The 23,552-nt window shown below is 40.9% G+C and overlaps 1 protein-coding gene across 2 annotated transcripts in view; it reads right to left on the bottom strand.

The window, feature by feature from the left end:
• Window positions 1-23,552, bottom strand: part of tox2 (TOX high mobility group box family member 2) — a 103,258-nt gene that overhangs the window by 47,364 nt on the left and 32,342 nt on the right. For both annotated transcript variants that reach the window (XM_083971413.1, XM_083971414.1), the window contains exons 2-3: window positions 20,926-21,018; window positions 1,602-1,661 (exon numbers count right to left, since the gene is read on the bottom strand). In XM_083971413.1, the coding sequence (XP_083827539.1) occupies window positions 1,602-1,661; window positions 20,926-21,018 (153 nt within the window). The remainder of the gene's footprint in view (window positions 1-1,601; window positions 1,662-20,925; window positions 21,019-23,552) is intronic.

The following is a 23,552-nucleotide window of genomic DNA, read 5'->3' as shown; positions in this document are numbered from 1 at the left end:
CGCGGCAAACGAACAGCCATAGAAGCTGCTAAAACCCTGTTTTAATTCAGGCTTTTAGCACTGTTAACACGTCACAGTTTTAATATTTTTTAATGCGAGAAAGTTTAATCCAGAGTCTGTGGTCAGTTTGCTCCGATGTCTGTCCTGGGAGAAGTGCAGAGTCTGTGTGAGCCCCGACCGGGGACCAGGGCAGCGGCTAGCGGCTGCTGCTGCAGCAGCCGCTCTACTGAGCTGATCTGCCGGCACGGACATCTGTCCTCCTCCCGGAGGAGAAAACGAGCGAAGTAACGTATCCGCATGCTTTTAGAGGTTTACCGCTGGCTGGTTCAATTATTTTTAGGAGATTAAATGCTGGTCTCATTGATGAAATTTTACAACTGTGGCAGTGGCATTAGTTTGTTTGAATGAAAAGTGAGGAGGAGCTGGGCTACTGAAATCACCACATTTACGTAAATAAAGCGGGGGGGGCGGCGACAGCGGAAAAGCGACCAGACTTGCCTAGTTGTTCATTTTAAAACATTTATTGATTGAAATGTGGTGATATCTGATGACTTTGGCGCTGTGTGTGCAGCCAACAACAGAGCAACCGCTTCTTCCAGGTCGTACATTCGCCATTGTTTAACCACAGCTATGTTAACAAGTGGGGGAAAAAATGGCACGGTTTAGAAAATTTCTTCAGGCGTGGCAAACCTTCACCTGGGGCGGTGCCACCAACCTAGGGGGTGGCGTCGAGTCTGTCGGTGACGTCACCGACAGACAGATCTTCAACTGGCCTGTTTAAGCACACATTTTCTAAAGACAGAGAAAGCAAAAAAGGGAGAGGATGAACTTTTTCCATACCAGGGGGGATTGTAGACAGGCCGGGGATGCATATTATTGATAGAAAACCGCTCTAAAGTGCATTTTGCATAATATGGGACCTTTAATGGTTGATACTGTCAGCTCTGAGGAACAAGGTCCAATACTTTCTCTGTAGACTCTGTAGATGTGGGGATGTTTTTTTGCTGCTTTAGAAACTCTGGTATTCTCATACGCACACAATGTAATTATGACTGTTTGATGTACACTACTGTATGACTGACTGTCAACCTGTCCAGAGTATTTCCAAGGCCTCAGTACATATCTACAATTTCATAGGATACATTTTACTTCACAGTTCGAGAATCTCTAAAAGAGAAAAAGTGAATAGTTTTGACTTTTAGAGCAAAAGCATTCAACTTTGTTCAGTTTCAAGGTTCTTGAACTGTGAGAAATGTACTGTATGTTTCTATGTACAACACTGTGCCCACCACATACAGTATATTAACAAACCTGAGTTACAGAATGTTCTCTTACATCCGTCAGTGTGAAACACTGGTGAACTAATTGGGGTTTTTATTTTTTTTTGGTAGGGGGGGGGGTCGGGGTGGGGCATTATTTCCATCCTTTTGTTTTCAGCTGATGCCATATAACTCTGCGGTGGTTTCGGTAACAGCAATTTGTCGTCCATCCTAACAAGCAATAACAACAGTGGAAGGAAAATGGCTGCACTGCAACTCAGGCAACAATCACGGGCAGCAGATGAAATAGCAGGTACTCCATTAGGGCCAATTTGAACTTACCTGGTTGGGCGGGAGGAACTCATGGTTGTTTTCATTCATGTACATGTTGTCACCATCAAACTGCAGAGAGAGAGAGAGAAAAGAGAAAACAGTTAGGCAGACAGAAACACATCACAACAACGAGCGAAAACAGAGATTTTCAGTCAGTCAGTAGAGATACAGAAACAGTGTAACACAGCAGCCTAATGACTCCAAGTCCTCGGCTTATAGACCTCGATGCTCTGGTGGATGTCAGTAATTACAGTTCATTAGAGACAAGTATAATTAGGCCCTGTCAAAGCTTGTGTAACTCACACTCTTCGCCTCAGCTTGCCTACAGCCTGAGATGGTGTGTGCGCCAAGTGTGCACACACCTAACTGCTGTGATACCACGAGTGTCACAAGGCGACAAAAGGGACCACAGAGAGATAATCACAACACTGAGTGCTTAACACTCACACGTTGGTTAGCCATCTATCAAGTTGTCCAGTCACTCACCAGCAGAGCTGTATCAAAAGTTTACAATGTTTATCATTTGGTCGAACAAACGCCGTGGTCCAAAAACACACACATCACAGCTTCTTTTGGGTGAGTTACCATTACATCCTTGGTGACAAGGTGATGAATATTATTATCACGTTACTTTCCCTCTAATGCTGTCATGAGGCTCCCATTTGCAGGTTTGAGTGAAATGTCTCACTAAGCATTAGATGTATTGGCATAAAATTAGCAACATATATTTGCATCCCATGCATTCTGAATGAATTATAATCAATATGATTCACTGATTTTTAATTTGGCACCTCCATTAGGTTATTTGTCCGATATTTTTCCATCAGGTTTGTTGGTTGTACTTTGTCTGTAGTGCTAATAAATGCTAACATACTGAATTAAGAAAATAAACAGGGTAAACATTGTACCTGCCAACATCTGGATGTTAGCATTGTTACTGCTATCATCCTGATGTCTACATTTAGCTTAAATTACCTGGTGCCTGTGGAGCTGCTAGAGCGTCTTGGTCTTGTTGCAGTTTGGATGCACGTTTTATCTTTTTGTATCTGCTGCTGCACCTCTCTAACATGCACAAAAGCTTTTTATGTGATCAAACGATATAGGACAGGTAAGTCAGCCAGAAAGTTGACCCAGAAATTGATTTGCTGTGCCATGCAGTTCACCACCAAACAGCTACAGGAATTTCCAGAGACCTACCTTCTGTGTTTCAGAACTTTTGTTGAAAAGCTGTAGGAGGTTCATGCCTATCGCTGTGATCAACATAATTTGTGCTGTAGTTATGGGAAAAGTGGTGGTGAGTCAAGTTATGTCATTGCCGATAGTCTTTAAGAGACAAAATTTAAGAATCAGGCCCAGACCGACAGATCGACACTTCAGTCGGCCAGACACAAAGGCTGTTTCCTTCCCTCTACAGCAATCACACAGTAACATGGCTGACTAATCGCACATCAACACATTTCCCAACCCGGCTGCTGGCCAGCCACCCAGCCATAGGGAGCGAAAGACCACACAGACTCCAAAGAGGTGAGAACTAGCGAGCTCACCAGAGGAACAAGGGCAGAACAACCCCACTGATACATATAGCTCAGAAACACCGACCTCAAGAAGCCCAGAGGGAAGGTTTAGGCTCAAGTGAAGGTGATGGTTTGAGGTCATGGAAACGAGAATGACAAAGGCGAGGGAGACCGTATCCCTGAGCTAAAAGGCAGAAGGGGTGGGTAAAGATCATGTGTAAGTGGGAAGTAGAGAAGATACTGTAACTGTAGGGAGGGGGATAGAAAGAGAGAGGGAAGCATAGATAGAAAAGAGGAGGACTGTAACAGCAGTAGAGGCAATAGAGCCTGTGGTTGTTCTGGCTGTAGTGTGATTAACAGTGGGGTCACAGCCAGAGGCCGCAGCTTGAAACACAAAAGCATTCAAACACACAGAAACAAACACACAGGCACACTCACACACGCTCCCAGAGGCCTTCCCTGCCTCTTAGTCTGACACTATTTGGCACCAGCCATTTATGAGGAAACAAAACACACCTCAAGACAGCTAGTATAGCGGCTGAGATAAATTACTGCTGCTACTGTAAGGTCAAGTAAAGGGATGGGCGTGCCTACAGTGACCTGCTAGAGGTGTTTCTCAAGCGGTGGGCAAAAAGAATTATAGCTATATTTCTCTATGTGTAATGAGCTAGATGTTCGGTGGACGAAATCTGTGTATTGAAGATTCAATGTCAATACAATCTTGCATTTGTGTTTGTACATGGCACAGTCAGGGCACCAAACAAACTACAATACAAATGCACTTCCTTGCAACATTATTCAATTTGAAGCCCCAATTCCATTTCTGCGTTATCATTCGGCCTCTAATGGAACTGTTACTTCTAGTGCAATGATTTCTGTGTGATAGCACTATTAGTTTGCTGGAGGAACAATCATTGTATTCTGCAGTGAAAATGAAATCACTTTCTTTATTGCTCTTGGAAAATGATTTTACATGGTGTCCTAATCACATCGTGCTGGATGTGATGGTGTCTCGGAATAGGTTATTTTCAAACCAGCAAACCAGATCTCTATGAGCAAAACAGGGTAAGTAGAAAACAATTATACCAAAGTCAAAGAGCAGAGTGCGGTCTGTGATGGGGCTTCTGCTGCACAGCGGGAAGGCTGCATCACTGAGGGCAGAGTTTGTTAATAATGAACAATAAATTGAGGGGCAAAGGTAAAAAAAATAATCATTTCCTGCTTCTTTGTGGTTACAAATTGGTCAGTAAAGCTCTTGGTCGACTAAAATCCAGAGGTAAATTTGTTTTAGATAATGTGCATTTATTAATGTTCTTGGGGCACAACATTGATACCACCCTCATTTCAGGATGCTGGAGTCAGCAAACTGTTAGCTTTAGCTCAACACAAAGTCTGGAAATAGGGGTAAACAGCTAGCCTAGCACTGATTGGCTATTTTCTTTCTATTCATGGGTTGCAGTGACGTCACGTCGAAGGGACCGCCGCCATATTTGTGTCCGATTTGACAGGTCTCCTCATATGACAGCATGCAAACCGCAGGATGGAAATGACAGTTTCTTGACAAAATGACAGGGTTTCATGCATCCTGTCTGGGTTTATATCTCTATAACAACAGACAAACTCTATATTATCCCACTTATTACACAGTTTATGAATTAATTAATTAATTTGAGACGTAATGTTGATTAAAGTCCGAAGTCCGGTCACTTCTCCGCTGTTTGCTCCTCACCCTCCCCCCGGTCGACAAGGTTCAACGAGCTTTTGATAATCAATCAGTAGATTGATGAATTATCATGTAAATGTTACGATGTGCACATTTATGTAGTCCTGTCTGTCATAAGAGATGACGGTTACGGGACACGTTTGTGTCACGGACTCGCGGTGGCACAGACACAGCTGGTCACAGCTGTGACACTGCGCTGGCCCGTCCGCTCTGTCCGCTCTGATCGCAGGTTTGGTTCCAGCAGCGGTGAGGGAGGCAGAGAGCCTCCACTCTCCCTCTAACAAGCTACAAGTCATTTTTCTAACATCACAATTAGTCTGAAGCTGGTAAAAATGAAACACAAGGTAAAAATCCTGGATAGTTCTTCTGCCCTGCTCCGCTGATCAGAGCGGCGTCCCTAGCAACGGCCCGTTTTCCTTAGCAACGGTCTGTTACACAGAAATAAAGACTGAATGCATAATCAGTGAGTAATTAATAAGAAAGTAATCAAAATGCAGAATTCAATGTATCCATGTTATTAAAAAAAAAAGTGAATCCCCTCTTATTGTGAGACTTGTCACAGCCCATGCTGCCACTGATAGACTGCCTGCAGTCAACCATTTATTCCGCCTATAACTTTACGTCTTTTGGGATGGAATAAAACTGCAGTCCGGGGTTTCTTTGGCGACAGTCAACAGCACAATATAATCCTGGCATCTTTCAAATAACGTCAATTTTCGGTCTCTTGCTGATTTCCTCCTACTACTCCACTTGTTCTGGTAACGTGACATGCTGTGATCTGTGCCCAGGTTGCCCTGATTCGGACACAAATATGGCGGCGCAGAAACACAGTGACGTCATGTGAATCTAATGAATATTGATTCTGTGTTAGAGTACAGTTTGGAGTACGGCAACTTCCAGCCCTTTTTGAACACAAACAGGACAACAGAAGCTCTGAAACAACCACAAACATTGTAAATGTACTGCACTAGTATCCACAAGTTTCTGAACGTCATCTATGGGCAAACCCGGAAGCCGGTTTTGCCGGTTTGGTGGAATTGTACGGTTACGTTTCCATGGTTTTCAGTCGTTGTCATAGTTGCGGTAAACGCATGGATCTATTAACGCTGGCTTTTAACACGGATGTCAATTTGTGTGATATCCACTGTTAAAAGCTGGTGTGATGATCCATGCGTTTTACAGATTTTCATTGAAAAAAAAAATTAAAAAAAAATCCATGCATTTACCGCGACTACTGAAACCATGGAAACGTAAACATAACATTCCACCGGAAGAGCAAAACCGGCAAACAGGCTACGTTTTTGACGTTCGGAAAAAGGTGGATAGAGAATCATGATCCCAAATTGTGTATGGGTTAAACTTACCAAACCACATAAGTAGAATAATCAACAGGGGCTCTAAAGCAGTGGTCAGGGAAAGCTGTTTGTGTCTGCCAGAAGGTGTTTGTTGTAACTTTGTGTATTTAAAATCTTTCTCTCAGGTAATCTGACTCATATTATTTATGCATATCTTATCTTTTCTCCAGGAGTGATAATGTGCTCGGTGTGAACATAAGAGCAGTCGACATATGAGAGGGAAAGAAAGAGGAGGTTTGTAAGGGAAGGGCGAGCTTAGAGTGTCTCTCTCTGTTTGCTTTCCTCAGGCTTTGAGGTCATTAATCATAACGGTCAAATCTACAGCAAAACAATTGAGCAAAGGAAAACACTGATAGAGGGAGGGAGGGAGGGGAGGGGAAGGGGGGGGTGAAGGTGAGCGAGAGGTGGAAAGCTACAGTGAAATGGAGGAAAGTTGGTGGGGGAGGTGGGGGGGGGGGGATTTTGAGATAGATTGAGGCTTGAGAAAGAAAAGGGACAAGCAACTGACGCACTTGACACCAGACTCCTGTTTGCATAGCAGAAATGCAAATACATGAAAGAGAGAGAGAGAGAGAGAAAGACAGAGAGAGAGAGAGGGAGAGCAAGGGAGGGAGAAAATAAAGTGGGAGAGATGCTATAAATAGCTTTGTGTTTGCGTAAAGCCAAACCAATGTCAGTTTGATGCAGGAAGTGCACCACAGTCATAGAGGTTATAGAACAACTGTTGACTGGAACATAGCGTATCAGAAATGCAGAGCTTTCCAAAGCCTTCAAACATGGACTCGCACCTACAGTGGTATCTTCAAACTGTCAGTTTTATCCATCCGTCAAGGTGCAAGTTTCTCTTTTGCAAATTAAAGCCTATCTGAAATTTTTTTTTAGGATTTAGATGCCATCGAATGGTTTAGGGCCAAAATACATTTCTGATGCTGCTGCTGTGTTTTGAACCTTTTGAGCCTTGCGCATCATCTGGGACAGGTCTGCTTACTGTCCCCAGAGTCGAAGCTAAACATGGAGAGGCAGCGTTGAGTTTTTATCCATGCACGTATCTGAAACAAACTTCCAGAAAGCTTGAAGTGTGCTCCAACTCTCAGCTTGTTTAAATCCCGGCTTCAAACTTTTCTGTTTGCCACCAACTTCTATTAAATGAAATTTGGGAATATGCACTTTCACTGTACTGTGACTTCTCCTCTCCTTTGCTTCACTTTCTCACTAACTTATTTTTAGCTTCTATTTTACTGGGCTCTAAATTGTCTTATTAAATTGTCTTTTGCCTCATGTCTTGATGCTTTTTATCTTGTAAAATAGAAAGCACTTTGAATTGTTGACACATTCTATTCAAACTAACTTACCTTTTCTTTCTCTTGTCCTTTTCCATTAGTAGATAATTCTTGCTATCTTGTCTTATTTATCTTAATTATGTCTTTGCAGATCCCATTCTGCTCTGATTCTGTGTTCATACGATCAGAATGTGTGTCTCTGGTTTTGTGGCAGGCTTAGTTTGTATGTTAATTGTAGGTTGTGTATAGAATTGGGAAGAAGGAGTTGTATGCTTGGTCAAAAAAAAATCACCTGAGGTCATGTAGTGTTCACATACAGTGAGTAGTATTATTGGGTTTAATTTGATCACTTATAATGCATTAAAAATTTAGTATTTCCATATTGAAGTTACTTCAATACACATTGTTTTAGGAACAATAAGAACCTACCTAGATCTAATTTTTTCTCTACCAATTGAAAACAGCTAACCTCTGGATGACTGCCAATACATAACTGATTAGATATCATGGTAACGCTTTATATTAAGGTCCTTGTAATAAGCATTAGTTAATAGGTAATAAGGCCCTTATAAGTGATTATAAGATGCTTATTAACATTATTATGCATTTATAAGACTATATATGTATTAATAGACTCATTATAATACAGTTAATAGCAGACTATAAGAGATTTATAATAACTTATAATAAACTTAGTTAACTGTTTGTTGATGCTTATGAACATTAATAAAATCCTTATGAGTATCTTATAATTGTTCATAATAACATTACAAACACATATATTGACTCAACTAGCCCAATCATTATGTCTTTGTTATGCCTTTATTAATCTTAAGGTCTGTGTAATAAGCGTTAGTTAATAGGTAATAAGGCTCTTATAAGTGCTTACAAGTATTAATAGTCTCATTATAATATAGTTAATAGCAGACTATAAGAGATTTATAATAACTTATAAGAAACTTGTTAACTGTTTGTTGATGCTTAAGAACATTAATAAAATCGTCATGGGTATCTTATAATTGTTCATAATAACATTACAAACACATTGAATGTAGCCCAACCATGATGTCTTTGTCATGCCTTTATTGATCTTTTTTGTTTGATTTATTAACATTAATATATACTTTATTGCTAATCTATTATAAATTAACTATGCACTTGTTAACAGTTAACTATGCTTTTTGCAGGTACTGGATCTAAAGCGAGAACAATGTCTTATTAAGGCTGATAAATATTTTATTGTGCATTATTATGCCCTTATTATCAGTTAACTATGCACTTGTTAACAGTTAACTATGCGTTTTGCAGGTACTGGATCTAAAGCGAGAACAATGCCTTATTAAGTCTAATAAATCTTTTGTAATGCATTTATTAATGGTTAACAATGATTTTCACAAATTCCACATCTGTAATGAACAATACATGTGCTCAAGGTTGATAAAATGTAAAGAAAAGATTGCATAGTAATACAAATGTTTCAACAGTGAAGCCCAACATTGTTTTATTCATTGCTGTCAAGTAAAGAGACATTTTACTAAAAATGTATAAAAATAAAAATCACCTAAAACAGGTAGAAAGCACCTTTAAAACATTTAGGCATATTAGACAAAACATAATTTAACTCAAAAAAGTGCAATTTTGCAAAGTGCAACATGATTTTTATACTTAAAATGTATAAAAATAAAAATAACCTAAAACAGGTGTTTGGGGAAAAAAAGTACACTTTAATTTTTTTTTTTTTTTTAATTCCATTGAACATTTAATTGCTGCTCTTTTGCACTCTTGTTTGCATCAAAAGCAATTCCCTCTTCCTCTTCTTCTTGCCATCATCTGAGGTTGAGGAGCTTGAGGAGACTGGGTCTGAGGAGGGGTCGGTAGATAATGAGTATAGAGGAAATTTACATCTGAGTTTTCATACTGGCATTTTTTTTTTCATATATATATATAAAAACATAAAAATAAAAGTCTCGATATATCCTGCAATAACACTTTACAGTTGAATTTTCAAGCGTTTTAAATAGAGTCTTAATGTAGCACATTTCATTAAACTCAAATGACTGTGCTGAATGTACACAGCAGTAAGTAGGCCTACAGAAAAGTGTCAACATATCAGACAGTGCACAACGAAAGAGAGAAGTTATATATTTCGACAATGTACACTGTATGTATATAAGCCTAGCTGGAGACAAAATAAACTTCATTATTTTAATATAAAAACTTTCTCAGTGATACACAGAGGAGCGCTTCCGTAGGGCAGCAACAGTCATGAGGCGGCTAGGTCTACACTAGCTTCGGCTAACGTTAGCTATGCATGTTTGAGTTTGTACTAACTAGTTAGCAGCAGTTAAACTTACCAGAAGAGTCATCCTCCGTCTCACAACGCTTCCTCTTGTCAGCTGCTTCTTTTCGAAGCCCAGAATAGGTTTGAATTCTATTCGGGGGCAAAAATGTTGGGCAACTACCTCCATTTTACACATGGGCATGTGTTAAGCTATCAGCTGCTAGCTTAAATCGGAACTTCCGGTTTTACTGTTTGCCTTCAAAATAAAAGCGAAAGAGGTAGACGAATCACTCAACAGCATAGACTGTACAGACTGAGAAAAAGCAGAAAAGAAGCAGTCCCTCAAAAACACTGGAAGGAGGAGGAAGAAAAAAAAGTGACTTTGCCAGACACACAAAACAAACTCAGAAAACTGATTTTTGAGAAGAAACTGTGCAGGAGTTTCTCTACAAGTCTGCTCTTCTCCTCCGACGCACCTTTCTGAAAACCAAAATCAAATGCTTAATAAAATATTTATCAGCCTTAATAAGACATTGTTCTCGCTTTAGATCCAGTACCTGCAAAAAGCATAGTTAACTGTTAACAAGTGCATAGTTAACTTATAATAGATTAGCAATAAAGTATATATTAATGTTAATAAATCAAACAAAAAAAACATTAATAAAGGCATGACAAAGACATCATGGTTGGGCTAGATTGATACTCATGAAGATTTTATTAATGTTCTTAAGCATCAACAAACAGTTAACACGTTTCTTATAAGTTATTATAAATCTCTTATAGTCTGCTATTAACTATATTATAATGATTGTAAGCACTTATAAGAGCCTTATTACCTATTAACTAACGCTTATTACACAGACCTTAGGATTAATAAAGGCATAACAAAGACATAATGATTGGGCTAGTTGAGTCAATATATGTGTTTGTAATGTTATTATGAACAATTATAAGATACTCATAAAGATTTTATTAATGTTCATAAGCATCAACAAACAGTTAACTAAGTTTATTATAAGTTATTATAAATCTCTTATAGTCTGCTATTAACTGTATTATAATGAGTCTATTAATACATATATAGTCTTATAAATGCATAATAATGTTAATAAGCATCTTGTAATCACTTATAAGGGCCTTATTACCTATTAACTAATGCTTATTACAAGGACCTTAATATAAAGCGTTACCGATATCATTGCTCTCATTTAACTTCCATTTAATCTCACTGTGTGGAACTCATTGGGTTAGATAAGACATGCATTAAATGTGTAATCTGCAGGTCAGTAACGGGGGGAAAACACCCTCACTTATATAAAAAAGAAAGTAGTGGTTTCAGATCAGTGCTGTATAAATTCCATACTCCTGCTTCGATGGTTGTTTTGCATTCTGTGCTATAGTGCTGCTATAACCTGCCGTGATCTACACGAGAGGCTTTTCTCATAAGGTCGCTGCGAGCCCAGCTGTGCTTTACTGTACGTACTGAATACTAAATCGTGCAACCATCGGTATGACTGCAGCCGGGGATGTTTTAGATTTAAAGCGAGATGAGGCAGGAGAGACGGAGAGAGGAGAACTTAACCCTCCTCCTGGTCTCTTTTCATGGCAACAGCGTGCGCCTCCCTAGTTTTTCACCCCAGCGTAACTAATCGCATGTCAGTCAATGTGCCGATGGAAAGAGGCAGCAGTCAAAATACCTGTGTCAGGACTGTGGTCATTAGAGCATTCAATGACTCGATGGCAGGCACACACACACACACACACACACACACACACACACACACACACACACACACACACACACACACACACACACACACACACACACACACACATGAATGCCCCCCTCCCCACACACACACACATACAGTATATACATACAGACATAACCAAAGCAGAGGGAGTGTTGGGGGATGGTGTGCTGCGGACATATGGAATGCCTGTGTGTATGCGTGGATATCTGCTGCTGCTTGTGTATTTCACTTTTATGTGTTCCTTATGTACGTGCACGTATATACAACTCGTGTATGCATGCATTATGTTCTCGGCTCTGAATGTGTGCACATTGCATGCATGCCTACATGCTTGTGTAATGTATCCTATCCAATAATACACACATTGATCCCTGTGAGATAAAGATAACAAAGTTAGACCTTCCATAATATTTATTTTCCCATAACATACTTGCTCAGCCACGCCCAGCCATATAACTCCATGCAGATGAAATATGGTCTTCATTACATCTAAACCTCAACACACAGAAACTAGTGAGGAGAAACAGGATTGCCCTTCTTTCTCGACTGAAAGAGCACGAAATGAATTGGAGCAGCTGAGATTTTTTTTTTACATTACCATGACAAATACGGCGAAATGGGGAGGACAGAGAGAAAGGGAGAGATAGAGAGAGGGAGAGAGAGAGGGGGGAGGGAGGGAGACGCATGACGACAGACAGAAAAGGGCAGATCAGACAGAAAAGACCAAATTGTGTGAAAAAAACACATCAGCTCAATTTGTGCTTGACTGTAAGCTGTGAGCTGAGAGGAGAAATAAAATAAGGCATTTAGCTGGGGATCATGTTAAACCATGCAAGTGAATGAGTCCCCAGAGAAGAGTGTTCCCTCTCTCGCTTATGATGGACTTAATTGCCTCTATCAGTGTTAAGATATAACATTCATCTCAGGTTTATTGCTCGGCTTTATGGTCTTGTCCATCACACTGAGGGGTTTCAAGAGGCAGGCCACACCTCAAATGGCACCTTAAAATAATGAGACAGATTAGAAAGTAAAAAGGGGAAGAAGTGGAAAAATGAGAAGGAGAAGGGGGGGGGGCATCATTTATATTTGGAAAATGAGAGCATTTTACAAGGACTCTGGATGAGCAGATCTGGTATGTGAGCGAGCTGCTGAAGCAGAAGGGTTTGGATGGTATGCTGGATGGATTACTCTTTGCTTTCTGGGTCTTTCAAAATGCATGGTTCGTCGGGCTAAAGGCACACACATCTCCCCCACCTCTGACCCCCGAAAGCTCTGGGTAGGTGTAGGGTTTCAGATGGCCACACAATCGTACCATTGTGCCCCTGTTAACACAATGAAAACAAAGCTAACACATCGCTGACATTCAACTCCCCCCACTCTGTCTAACCTTGACTTCCAAACACAACTCAGGTGGAACACAGGAACGGATAATCAGGCGATACACAAATCTGGAAAACAACATACCAAAACACACTGATTGTGATGTCAAGATAAATGCAATGGGCTTTTCACTGGACAGAATCAATAACGTATAATATTAAAAAAGCTTATCATGCTTCCGTAGTAACGCGACATTCACGTATCAGTTCATTTCTTTAAGATGTGGTTCTGCGTCTTAAAACAGGCTGGTTCCCATCACATGAGGGTTTGAGAACCATGCCTGTGTGTTCCATTAAATCTATTAAATCCACTTGCATTATATCATAGTGCTTACCACACAATAGGGGCCTTTCAAGGGCAGTCCCAGAGGAAGCCAACAAAGGGCCCTCTCATTCAGGGACTAGTCAAGTAATTCAGAAAGAGCCAAACACGATTTCTGTGTGTGTGGATCTTCTTCTCCACCAGACCCACAATTGGCAATTTCACCAAGTCAAGAAAAAGACTGTCAGAAAAGAGCAGAATAAGAGAGCAGCAAGATACCTGCTTTTTTTCTCACAAGTGCCGTATTTAGAAAGATACAGGGCCTGAAGTCTTCCTGCCTGAAATAGTGAGTCTGTGGGACCGAAAAAGAAAGACAGAAAAAGCCTAGAGAGAAGTGCCAGGTAGCAAACGGGGGATGATTGAGTTCAATAAATACACATTTTTTGCCTGCATCACTATTGTTACGTTGACCACGGAGGTTGCGCTATTGGGGGCTAACATTAGTTAGCATGCTAAGCAGCTAGCCCCGACCTCTTCCAGCCCATCGTGTCGCTTTCTGATAGCAACTCACTAAAGAAGCAGCGCTGCCCAGAAGGCAACCATGGCCAAAGCTCTTGTCAAGTCTCCATCACCACCACCCACTCCCAGCAACAAACAATGCTGCGCAGCAGAGAAAACTTACTAATAGCCAAATATGGCCTTAAGGTCGCTTTATCATGCTGTACCATCCAATAGTAATATATGATGATATCCATTTGGGCACTCTGCACCAGTTTCAATTTGTCCAAGAGCTCAGAGCTCAGAATTATCAGTTAGTTGAACGGCCAAAACATTTAGCTGATTAATGTTTTCATTCATTTCATGAGCAAATATGCCAAAGATCTGCAGGTTCCTCTTGTTTTAATATAATGGACATTTTTCTCTGTTTTCTATATTTGAAAAATTCCAGATTGATAAAGGTTAAGAAAATAATCAGGGAACTATAGTTGCAGCTCTAATTTCACCAAATTTCATTTCGCATGATTGGCTTTTATGTCATGAGCCCTCTATTAAGATGATACAATTCAATGTATTTTAGATTGTGCCGCCATGGCAGAGGTACATGAATACCTCCTAGTTAATAATGCATTTTTGAGGAAATTTTAATAAAACATGTTTCTCCTTTTAAATTTGTGCAAACAGTGACATTTCTGACCTTCTCCATTCAAATCACAATTTCTGCCTCTTGCTTCAATCTGCAGCAGTAGAGCACACAGTCACTTCATCTGTTTAAGAACTGCTCTCCCAAGAAACCAACCTGGTGTGCACAAGTACAGTAATTTAAAAACACACAATACAGCACCACTAAGAAAAAAAGAAACAGTCTTTCTGTATTTGGGACTTCCCCGTGTATTTAAATCTAAATGCAGCATCCAGTACCATCTACTTCTGTCAATAGGGCTCAAAATAATTCACTGTTGTTTCATTCACTGCCATGCTGACTCCACATCCAGCCGCTGCCACTAGCATTCAGGCAGAATTTTCTATTACCAATCTAATTGCACATTCCACCCTGACAAGAGCTCATTAAACCTTAATTATACACATGTTGTTTTCTACAAACATCTCCATTTGGGTCTCTCTGCCTTGTAATTGTTCAGCAGGGACAACCAGTTGAGATTTCGCAGATTGAGAATGAATACGAGAGCAAGAAAGAGAAAGGGAGAAGGGGAGAAAGAGAGGTAAAGGGAGAGAGAGAAATAGAGAGAGAGGGTAGGGAGAGAAAGAGAAAAAAAAGCCAGAGAGAGAGAAGTAGGTCATGCCTCTCCATAAACAAGGCATGGTTTCTAAAATAATATACCCATCCAGTGGAAGTAATGCCAAACAACTGAGTGAATGTGGAGCTCATGTAATATTTACAGAGCACTAATACATAGATGGCAGGTCTTTTTCTCAGCCCCCCCTCCCACCCCCCCATCCAAAGCCAGAGGTTTCTTTTTTTTTCTTTTTTGTTCCTCTTTCCATTTGAATTTCAAAGAAAGCCAACTACATTGATATATCTGGCAGGGTGGGGGTATCGCGGGGTGTTAAGATGTTGAGTTTCCCCTACTTTCTTTTTCCCTTTTTTTCCTGCCTCTCCTGTTCTGTTCCTCTCTCTCTCTCTCTAATACTCTCTGTCTCTACCCCTCTCCCTCTCTTCTTCTCTCGCCATCGCACTCTCCACATTGGCTTTGGCTGTGATGTTTTTTCACACATTTGTTACATTTTCGCGAGGGAAAGCGGGCCTTAATCCAGACTCTTTGAGGCATGGACGATGATATTACTGTGGAGAATCGGCCTTTTAAAGACTTCTTTAAACTCCAGCTGGTGCTGTAAGGTCACCAAGCACTTGTTCGACGTCTGGCCCAGCATGATGCTTCTGGGCTCGGGACTAACTGGCTGTGTCGACTCTAGGCCAGGCTTTCTGGGCTTTAGACAGTGCCTGGCAAAGCTGCTATAAGAGGGAGAAGGCTGCAAAAGAAAAAAACCTCTTCAGCATGTTTGCAGGTCCGAATCCTCTGAGAAAAACTGTGTCCGCTGATAATTATGTTTGATATGCAGGAGACTTGCAGTAGCCTCTATGATTTGCTATAGCTAAAGGAGGATGAGTGGAAATAGATGCATATTTAGAAATAATATGGACAGTGCACTTACAGTAGACACAGTTTAACTCAGCCAGAGCAAAGCTGTGAGTGTTTGTGGCTACAAAACACAAGAATCCTAATCTTAGATAAATAAAGCCAATTCTCACATTGCAGTGCAGTAACAGAGGTTGGATGTCATCTAGTTTTGAAACATACTCATCAACTGGGAAATTATTACATTAACCGTCAATTGCATTTTCAAGCTACACTGTAACACTACTAACATCAACTGTCTCCTCGAGGTAACAGTATCATGTGTTTTGTTTTTTGTGCGTGTGAGGTTTTTTCTTCGCTTTTTTATGGTTAGGATTTTTCATTGGCTGGTTCCACTTTTTCTTTCTCACTCTAAAGACGTCACTTTGAAGTACAGTAAACTCTAACAGACATATTGCAATATCATCAAACATGTTACAGAAAAGAAAAACGGAATGTTGGATATGAATAATGAAAATAATAATTAACTGTCACTCTCTCAATATATATTAATGTGACTCATGTAAAGCACAAGAGTCTAATTTGTTTGGTGTAATGTGATCATAATAACAGTGGAAAAAAATCATTATTAACAAATCTGATATTGATTTTAGCCCTGCCAGTGGAACTTACTGCAATTACAATTTGATGTTTACAAAAAAAAAAAAATCATAAGTGTTATTATGTTTTCAAGCTGTGTTACTGTGGCTTACACTCATGACACCTTAATATCAGAAGTTGATGACAATCTGTGGAGGCATGAAGTGAGATGTCGGTTACAGACCATGCCATGTCACCACCACTTAGCACCCAAAAGTGTCCGCGCCAAGCCTCTCTGTCATAGCCGGGCACCCTCTCAGCCCGTTGACACTTCCTGTACGCTTCACTGATATCCACCCAGCAGCAGGATGAAATTAAAAAGGCTGTCATCATTAAATCACTTCTGTTTTGCAATATTACAATTATCTTGGCAGTGTTCTTTTTTTTTCTTTTCTTTTTTTTACAGTACACATTAGTGTTGTGTCTCTGTTTTGTTTGTTTATTCAGTGGGTTAGTTAAAATATTCCATTTTTAGCACAATTACAGTGGAACATCCCACAGTTTCTCGCCAACATCAAACACACTCACTGTGCAGTGTGATGTGAGCCATGTCAAGATAAACAAACATGACATATTAAACAGCAAAATGAGTCACTCTTATTATCTCACCAAAATAAATCTGGAAAACACTAATTATAACAACCTGGGCCTGATCCTGACTGATTCACCCCTGCGCTCTGGCAGTCTGTGTATATCTACAGTAGGCTATATGTGTGAGTGTGTGTGTGTGTGGAGTTGTGTGTATGTGTGTGTCTGTCACATTCTTCTCCTGCTGCTGCCTTAATAGGCAGTCTCTTAGATATTCGCTACAGAATAGCGCTCATGCAATATTAATATCACACCAAAATATGGAAGCTGGAACCCCCACTCCATCTCTCACTCCCTCCATAATTGACTATGCAAGGCTCCAAATCAGCTTGGAAAAAGAGAGAAAGACACAGAGAAAGAGGGAGAGAAAGCAGGGGAGGAAAAGCGAAGGCAGAAACCAAGAGAAAGAGGCAGAGAGAGAGAGAGAGTGAGAGAGAGAAGGAGGAGTCCCGAAACGATCCTGTCATCTTCTTTTCTGAACCTTCACCCTATGTATCACTGTCAAGGCGGCGGAGCTAAAACAACAACAGCAGCTACGATGTTAGCTCTAACAGTTTGACTCCCCGCAAAGAACACACTGATGCTCATCCAACCCGAGCTAAAACAAACCTCCGATCCTGCAGCTCTGAGAGTCACCGTGCATCACCTTAAACACGCAACAAATTTCACTGTCTCTTGTGATTATGTAGTTACACTGCAGGTCATGATAGTCACTGATCAATGACAAAATTGAGATTCCTTATCAGAGTTTGCAAAGAGAAGTTTTTGGGTTAATGTGTATGGTACGAAAAACTACTAGAATAGACAACTGCAGAGTGTTCGGTTAGAATATGAAGAGTTCATTTGCAAAAGCAGATTAATGCCATTTTGAAAAAAATGAGCTGATGCTTTTGAATTATTCTTCGCATTGTGTTGTTTTCAATAAAGCTTTATTTTTTTGAGCTACATCTGTTTTGTTATGTATCATCTCCTTGGTCAAAGCCACTCAACTTTGGTTTGACTGATATCACCTGGTGTAAATAATAGTTTAAAGCATTTTTGAATTTTTTTGAGTTATCTGCTTTTGCAAATGAACTCTTCATATGTAAACCGGCCTTTTTTCACTTTATTGTTCTGATATATTTGTCCAGTTCATTTCCAGTATATGACCAGTAAGATATTGGGTTTAAGCCTCTTGTTAGTTGCCATTGGTTGCTGTGGCTTGTGGTTAGTTAAGACATTTCTCTGAGGGTCAGATGATAGGCTACCTCTCCCGTATTTGTGTATGGAGCAGGGGTCAGGGGAAGGTTAGCTTAGCATAAAGCTCAAACAGCTAGCCCAGTTCTGTGTGACACCTGATTTTACATTATCATGCTCTGTAACAGACATGAATATTGTGTATTGATGAATGAGTGGGTGCTAATTTGTGGATTAATTTTAGACATCCATGGGCTAGCCATTTCTGCATGCTTTTATTCTTTATGCTAAGCTAGGCTAACTGCACCTCCCTCCCTACTCCAACTTCATACCTCACTTTTCCTTTGAGGTTCATATCTTAAGCTACTGTGCACATCCATGACTAATGGCCGTTATTCATTGTGCACCTGTGCATATGAGACAGATTCATCCACATTCCCATGATTGGGAAGAATTAATATGCCAACCCCCCAAACACACACACACACACACTCGCACACAGGGGTCATGCCCTCTGCACTGAAGCATTTTGAAAATGAACTGTAGGCATTTAGAGCCATAATAGATGTTGAAAGAAAGAAAAGGAAAAGGTTGCGGGGGCAGAGCCGGTGGCTGGGAGGAGGGGGGGAGGTGGGCAGTGCACCTTGACAGGAAACATAGAGGTGAAGAGCAGGAGTCGGAGGTTAGTTTGACAGAGAGAAAAGAAGTGGTGGTGGTGGGGGGGTAAAGAGAGAGAGAGAGTGAGGGAGGGGGGGGGGGGGTGGTGCGGAAGTGCCAAGCCCACTTTTAACTGAACTGAGGGTGGTGAGTGGTGGTGGGGTGAGGGAAGGGGGGAGGGACAGAGATAGAGATCAGGGGAAAATAAAAGGGGTGTGCAGGGGAAGGAAGAGGGGAGGAAGGAGAGGATGGGTGAGACGAGCTGGGGGTTGAGCGAGAAGGAGGGGAGGGAGGGGGAGGAGGGGGGGGACCTACTGCACCTTGACACTTGCTCTCACCGCAGCACCTGATAAGTGCAATGGAAAAACGTCTGGTTTCCTCCTGCATGTTAAGTGGTTTATATTCTCCTCCTCTCCATGCAGCCTGTAGCTACAGCGTGCTACTGTACTGATGCTGCACCCAGGTAATAACAGACAAAAGGAAATGACACAGAAACCAAAGAGTGAGGCAGAAAATAGCACATATTGTCTGCCTTATGATAAATTCCAATCTGTGCAAGAGATGCAATCTTAAATTTGTCATAGAGCAAAAGCAAGAACCAGCAGGAGGAGATTTAAAAAACATTTTTCTTCCCCAACATTAATGTTTATCCGTCATTGTTAACATGCTGCACATCATTTTATAAACAACTTCTGCACAGATGCAGAGTTGAATTTGCACAACACAGGATCAGATGCGAGTGGATATATATCTTTAACTACCTCACGCATGTCCTGACAAGGAACTCATTCCCATGATTTGTAAGTGGGTCTCTTCACAGAACAGCATTAACAATATTCACTTTAGATAACGTATGATTCCAGGCCCTGGGAGAGGATGGGTTTCTCAGAAATGCTTTGTTAGCACTCTCCCCCTTGATAAATGATTTAGGACATGTGGCCTGAGACATCAATACAATCTCTGTTGTAATTAAAAAAGGTGCGCACCAACAATATTATGCAGCTTTTGCTTTGTCTGTCTCTCTTACTCTGTCTCTCCCTCACTCACCCACTCTTCCTCTCTTTGAGCCCCGGAGCAGTGAAGAGATAATTCAAAAAGCACTTGCATGAAGTGAAACATGAAAAAGGGAGACATATGAAATTAAATTCTCTCTTTTCGCTCTATTGTTCTTTCATTTTCTCTCCTTTGTTACATAAATGCATAAATGCATAAAAGCAAGGCAAAGCCAGATTCTAATTATGATTTTCACAATACTGAGAGATTTCATTTTTTATTTAGAAAAAAAAAATGAAAGAAAGGTTTCACAAACAAATTAGAGCGACTGTTCCAGCACTTTGTCAAAGTCGAAGTGCTGCAAGTGCTGCATCACTAAACCTCACTGAACTTTATCTTCTTCTTATTCCAAGTGTCTTCATGAACATACAGTATAAAATAACAAGACTGTGTTGTCTCAAATACAATAGAAGGGATAAGAAAAAGGAGAAAATTACCAAAACATTAAAGTTTTTTATACTTACTTGACCTTTTTTTTTTCTTATTCTAACTAAAACAGATCAGAGGCAGAAGAATTGTATCCAAAAAGCCACAACACAAAAACAGCAGCAGACAGTTAGTCGGCCTATCAGCTGCAGCAGCAGCAGCTCGCTTCTGTGAAAAGCTACCAGGCTGATACCACACAAACCACCAAGTCAGATGGGTGCTTGTGGTGGCCAATGATGGTTTTGGGGATGAGGACCGAGCAGGTCTGTCAGAGTGAGCGTGGGAAGAGCCCATAAGGAGACTATAGCGGCAGTAGCAGCAACTGTAGTAGTAGCAGTAGTATTGGTGGTGATGGTGGAAAAAGTGGCATTCGGTGTGAAAGAATGAAGCTGAAGGTGGCGTCGTGATTTGAGTTCAGATATTGGTGATCATGTGCATCAGCTGTTATGAGCTTTTTCTCTCATGGGAATTCCCAGCTACTGACCCGTGTCTACACTGACTCTGATCCTGTATGGACTGTCTCACTGTGCAGATGGGAGAGGAAGAGGCTTCCATGAATATGTGGTATTTTTTGGTGCATGGAGGTATAGATGGTGAGAGACCAAAGGGGTGAGGGTGGTAGGGGGTTGGGGGGGTTGGTGAGTCTTACCCCAGTAGAGGGCAGTCTCTTGCCGTCAGGGTTTGGGCGCATGGGCAGGGAACTGTAGAGCCTCACACCTCGATCTGCAGCACCGTATCTGTTCTGGAGGGGGAAATAGAGAGAGAGAGTGCATATATAAGTATATTTGGTTCACTTTTGCAGAGACTGATGCAGAAAGAAAACACTGAACAGATACAGACTGGATATTTCCAGCTAATTTAGTTTCAGAGTGACATACTGTTCTAAAGAGCAGGTATCAGTAAAACCATGCACTGCACTGCGCTTGTTTTCATGATTTCTCATTTTGTTTACCCATGTTTGTTTCATTAATTTCTGCCACGTCACAAAGCCTGCACATTGGCGTGTTAAATCGCATCACCTCATGGTGATGTACCACACATAATAACTGGATCAGGTTGGCTCATCAGCGGCACTAATGGAACTAAGCTCTTGTGTTTGGTAGCCAGGGCTCCTGCAGCTACCGCCGTAGCGCACTGACTCCTAACTTTCTATATGTTACACAGCTGATAATTACAGTGCAGCATGCTCTCTAAGCCTTGCCAGCTCTTCCTTTGCACTTCCCTATGTGGGTTTCAGCTGTGTAACACAACCCGAAGGAGTGGTGCCGAAGCCCTCGGTGGTTGGAAAGCTAATGATTCGCAACAAGTGGTCCCTGCCAGGGAAAGACGGCGCGGCTCGGTGGGGTTCGCACCATGGCCCACAGTCACAGCGGGGGCACATCCCGGGATTTCTCCTTAAATATCACTTTTCTCTGTCTCACTGCTCGTCTTTATCACTCTCAGCTATGCTCATCTCACCTCACCTCTGTGATTCCTGCACCGTCGTCACATGAACGTATCACTCCAGTAACAGCTGGCCAGCATTTTGCATGTCAGTTTTCGAGGGGTGAGAACCAAAAGGGCGTAAGTGACATTTTTGGCGAAATGGAGATGTATATATCAAATTAAAGCTCTTGATCAGCTCTTTCTGCTGCAAAAAATAACACACATGAATTCCTAATCAATTTAGAGTTATTGATCAAAAACCAAAAGACTTAACTGTCATATAACTAAACCAGTTAGTGCCAAAAGGGCGTAAGTGCACTTACGCCCTTTTGGCCCTGAAAAATACATGTAAATACATGTAGGACCCACATGTTGGTTCAGAGCCAGAAGGGCGTAAGTGTAGTTATTGCCCTTAAACAGCATTGAAAATGGCTGAGAAAACTGCAGACATGGAACTGGCTGAGGCAGAAAAGATTTTGATGAATATTATGAAACAAACTGATGAATCCTATATTAAAGAAGTTAAAGATGAGTCAGAGTTGTTTTTGAATGTATGCCCTCACAAGGGTGATTACAGTAAGACAGAATCATGCCTTGAGAGCCTTACTGGGGTCATCCCTATGTTCCCCGGCTCCTATGTACCTGTTATGTGTGTGACTGGGCAACATAGAACCCTTTCATAGAAAAAGGGTCCTATGTTCCCCGCTTTTCCCCAAAAAGACCAGGGCAACATGCCATTTTTTGTCCCATACCTGCAGTGGAGTTGTGACTTTGCAGATTTTTGCCTATTTTTGAGTGAGAAGTTGAGTTGTGACTTTGAGTGAGAAGTGTAATTGTACAATTGGTTGGGTTTAGGCAATGAACAAAGGAGTTGGTTAAGTTTAGTACAGTAAAAAGACCAGGTAGAGGCTAGACAGGCCAGATAGATGGATAGAGTCCAGATAAGTAGAGAGAGTCCATCGACCAGCAACAGCGGGGAACATAGGACCCTTTTAAAATAATGAATGAATGAGTTACATGACAATTAATTACTTATTCAAGTGTTAATTATTCAATCAGTTCAATGCATTGTTCAGCAGATACGCCCAATATGTCCTAGAAGACTTGGAAATGTTTGGTGCCAAAAGGGCGTATGTGACGTTTTTGACATATTTTTTTGATTTTAAAATGTTTAAAAATATGTTCATTGTGTTAATATGTCATAAGTTTATTACATAAATACTCATTCATATAAGCATGTCTGTAGTTGCAATGTTGTGGTTTAAGGTTAATGAATACAGTTGATTGAAGTCTGGTCAAAATTTTGTTTTGCCTCTCCTGTAAAGTTTGTCAAATGTCACTTACGCCCTTTTGGTTCTAAGCCCTCGTTTTGTCACCTGATTTGTACAACAGTGACAACCCGCTGTGTATTCGTGTTAACCGACAGAACGAGCTACATACTTTTGTCCCTGGTGTTGGAGAGTCTATTTTAGCTTTTGAACGTTGCCTGCTGTTAAAATAAATGCTGCAGCTGGTGATGTAGAAACTGGTAATACAAGAGAAAGTGAAAAAGAAAGAAAAAATACTGAATTTATATTTGGAGATAACTACGGCTGCAGTTTGCTATGCATAGTGCTTAATGGCTTTGCCACACTTGATCCATGCAGTCTGCTAATGAGGACAAATACCACATTATCTTTTTCTCACACTTCCTCTTTTACTTGCGCTGCTCTCTCCCACCTCAACATTCATTCCGTCAGAAGATACACACACAAATACATTCAAGGGCAGGGTTTCATACTGCTACGCAGTGAGATGTGCATTGTTTAACTATATTTAACACTAAAGTGAGAAATAATTCCTGAACCAACC

The sequence above is a fragment of the Trachurus trachurus genome (assembly GCF_905171665.1).
Source record: "Trachurus trachurus genome assembly, chromosome: 5".
Taxonomy (NCBI): domain Eukaryota; kingdom Metazoa; phylum Chordata; class Actinopteri; order Carangiformes; family Carangidae; genus Trachurus; species Trachurus trachurus.
The sequence above is the reverse complement of the archived record's forward strand: the minus strand, read 5'-3'. Positions and strand labels throughout refer to the sequence as shown.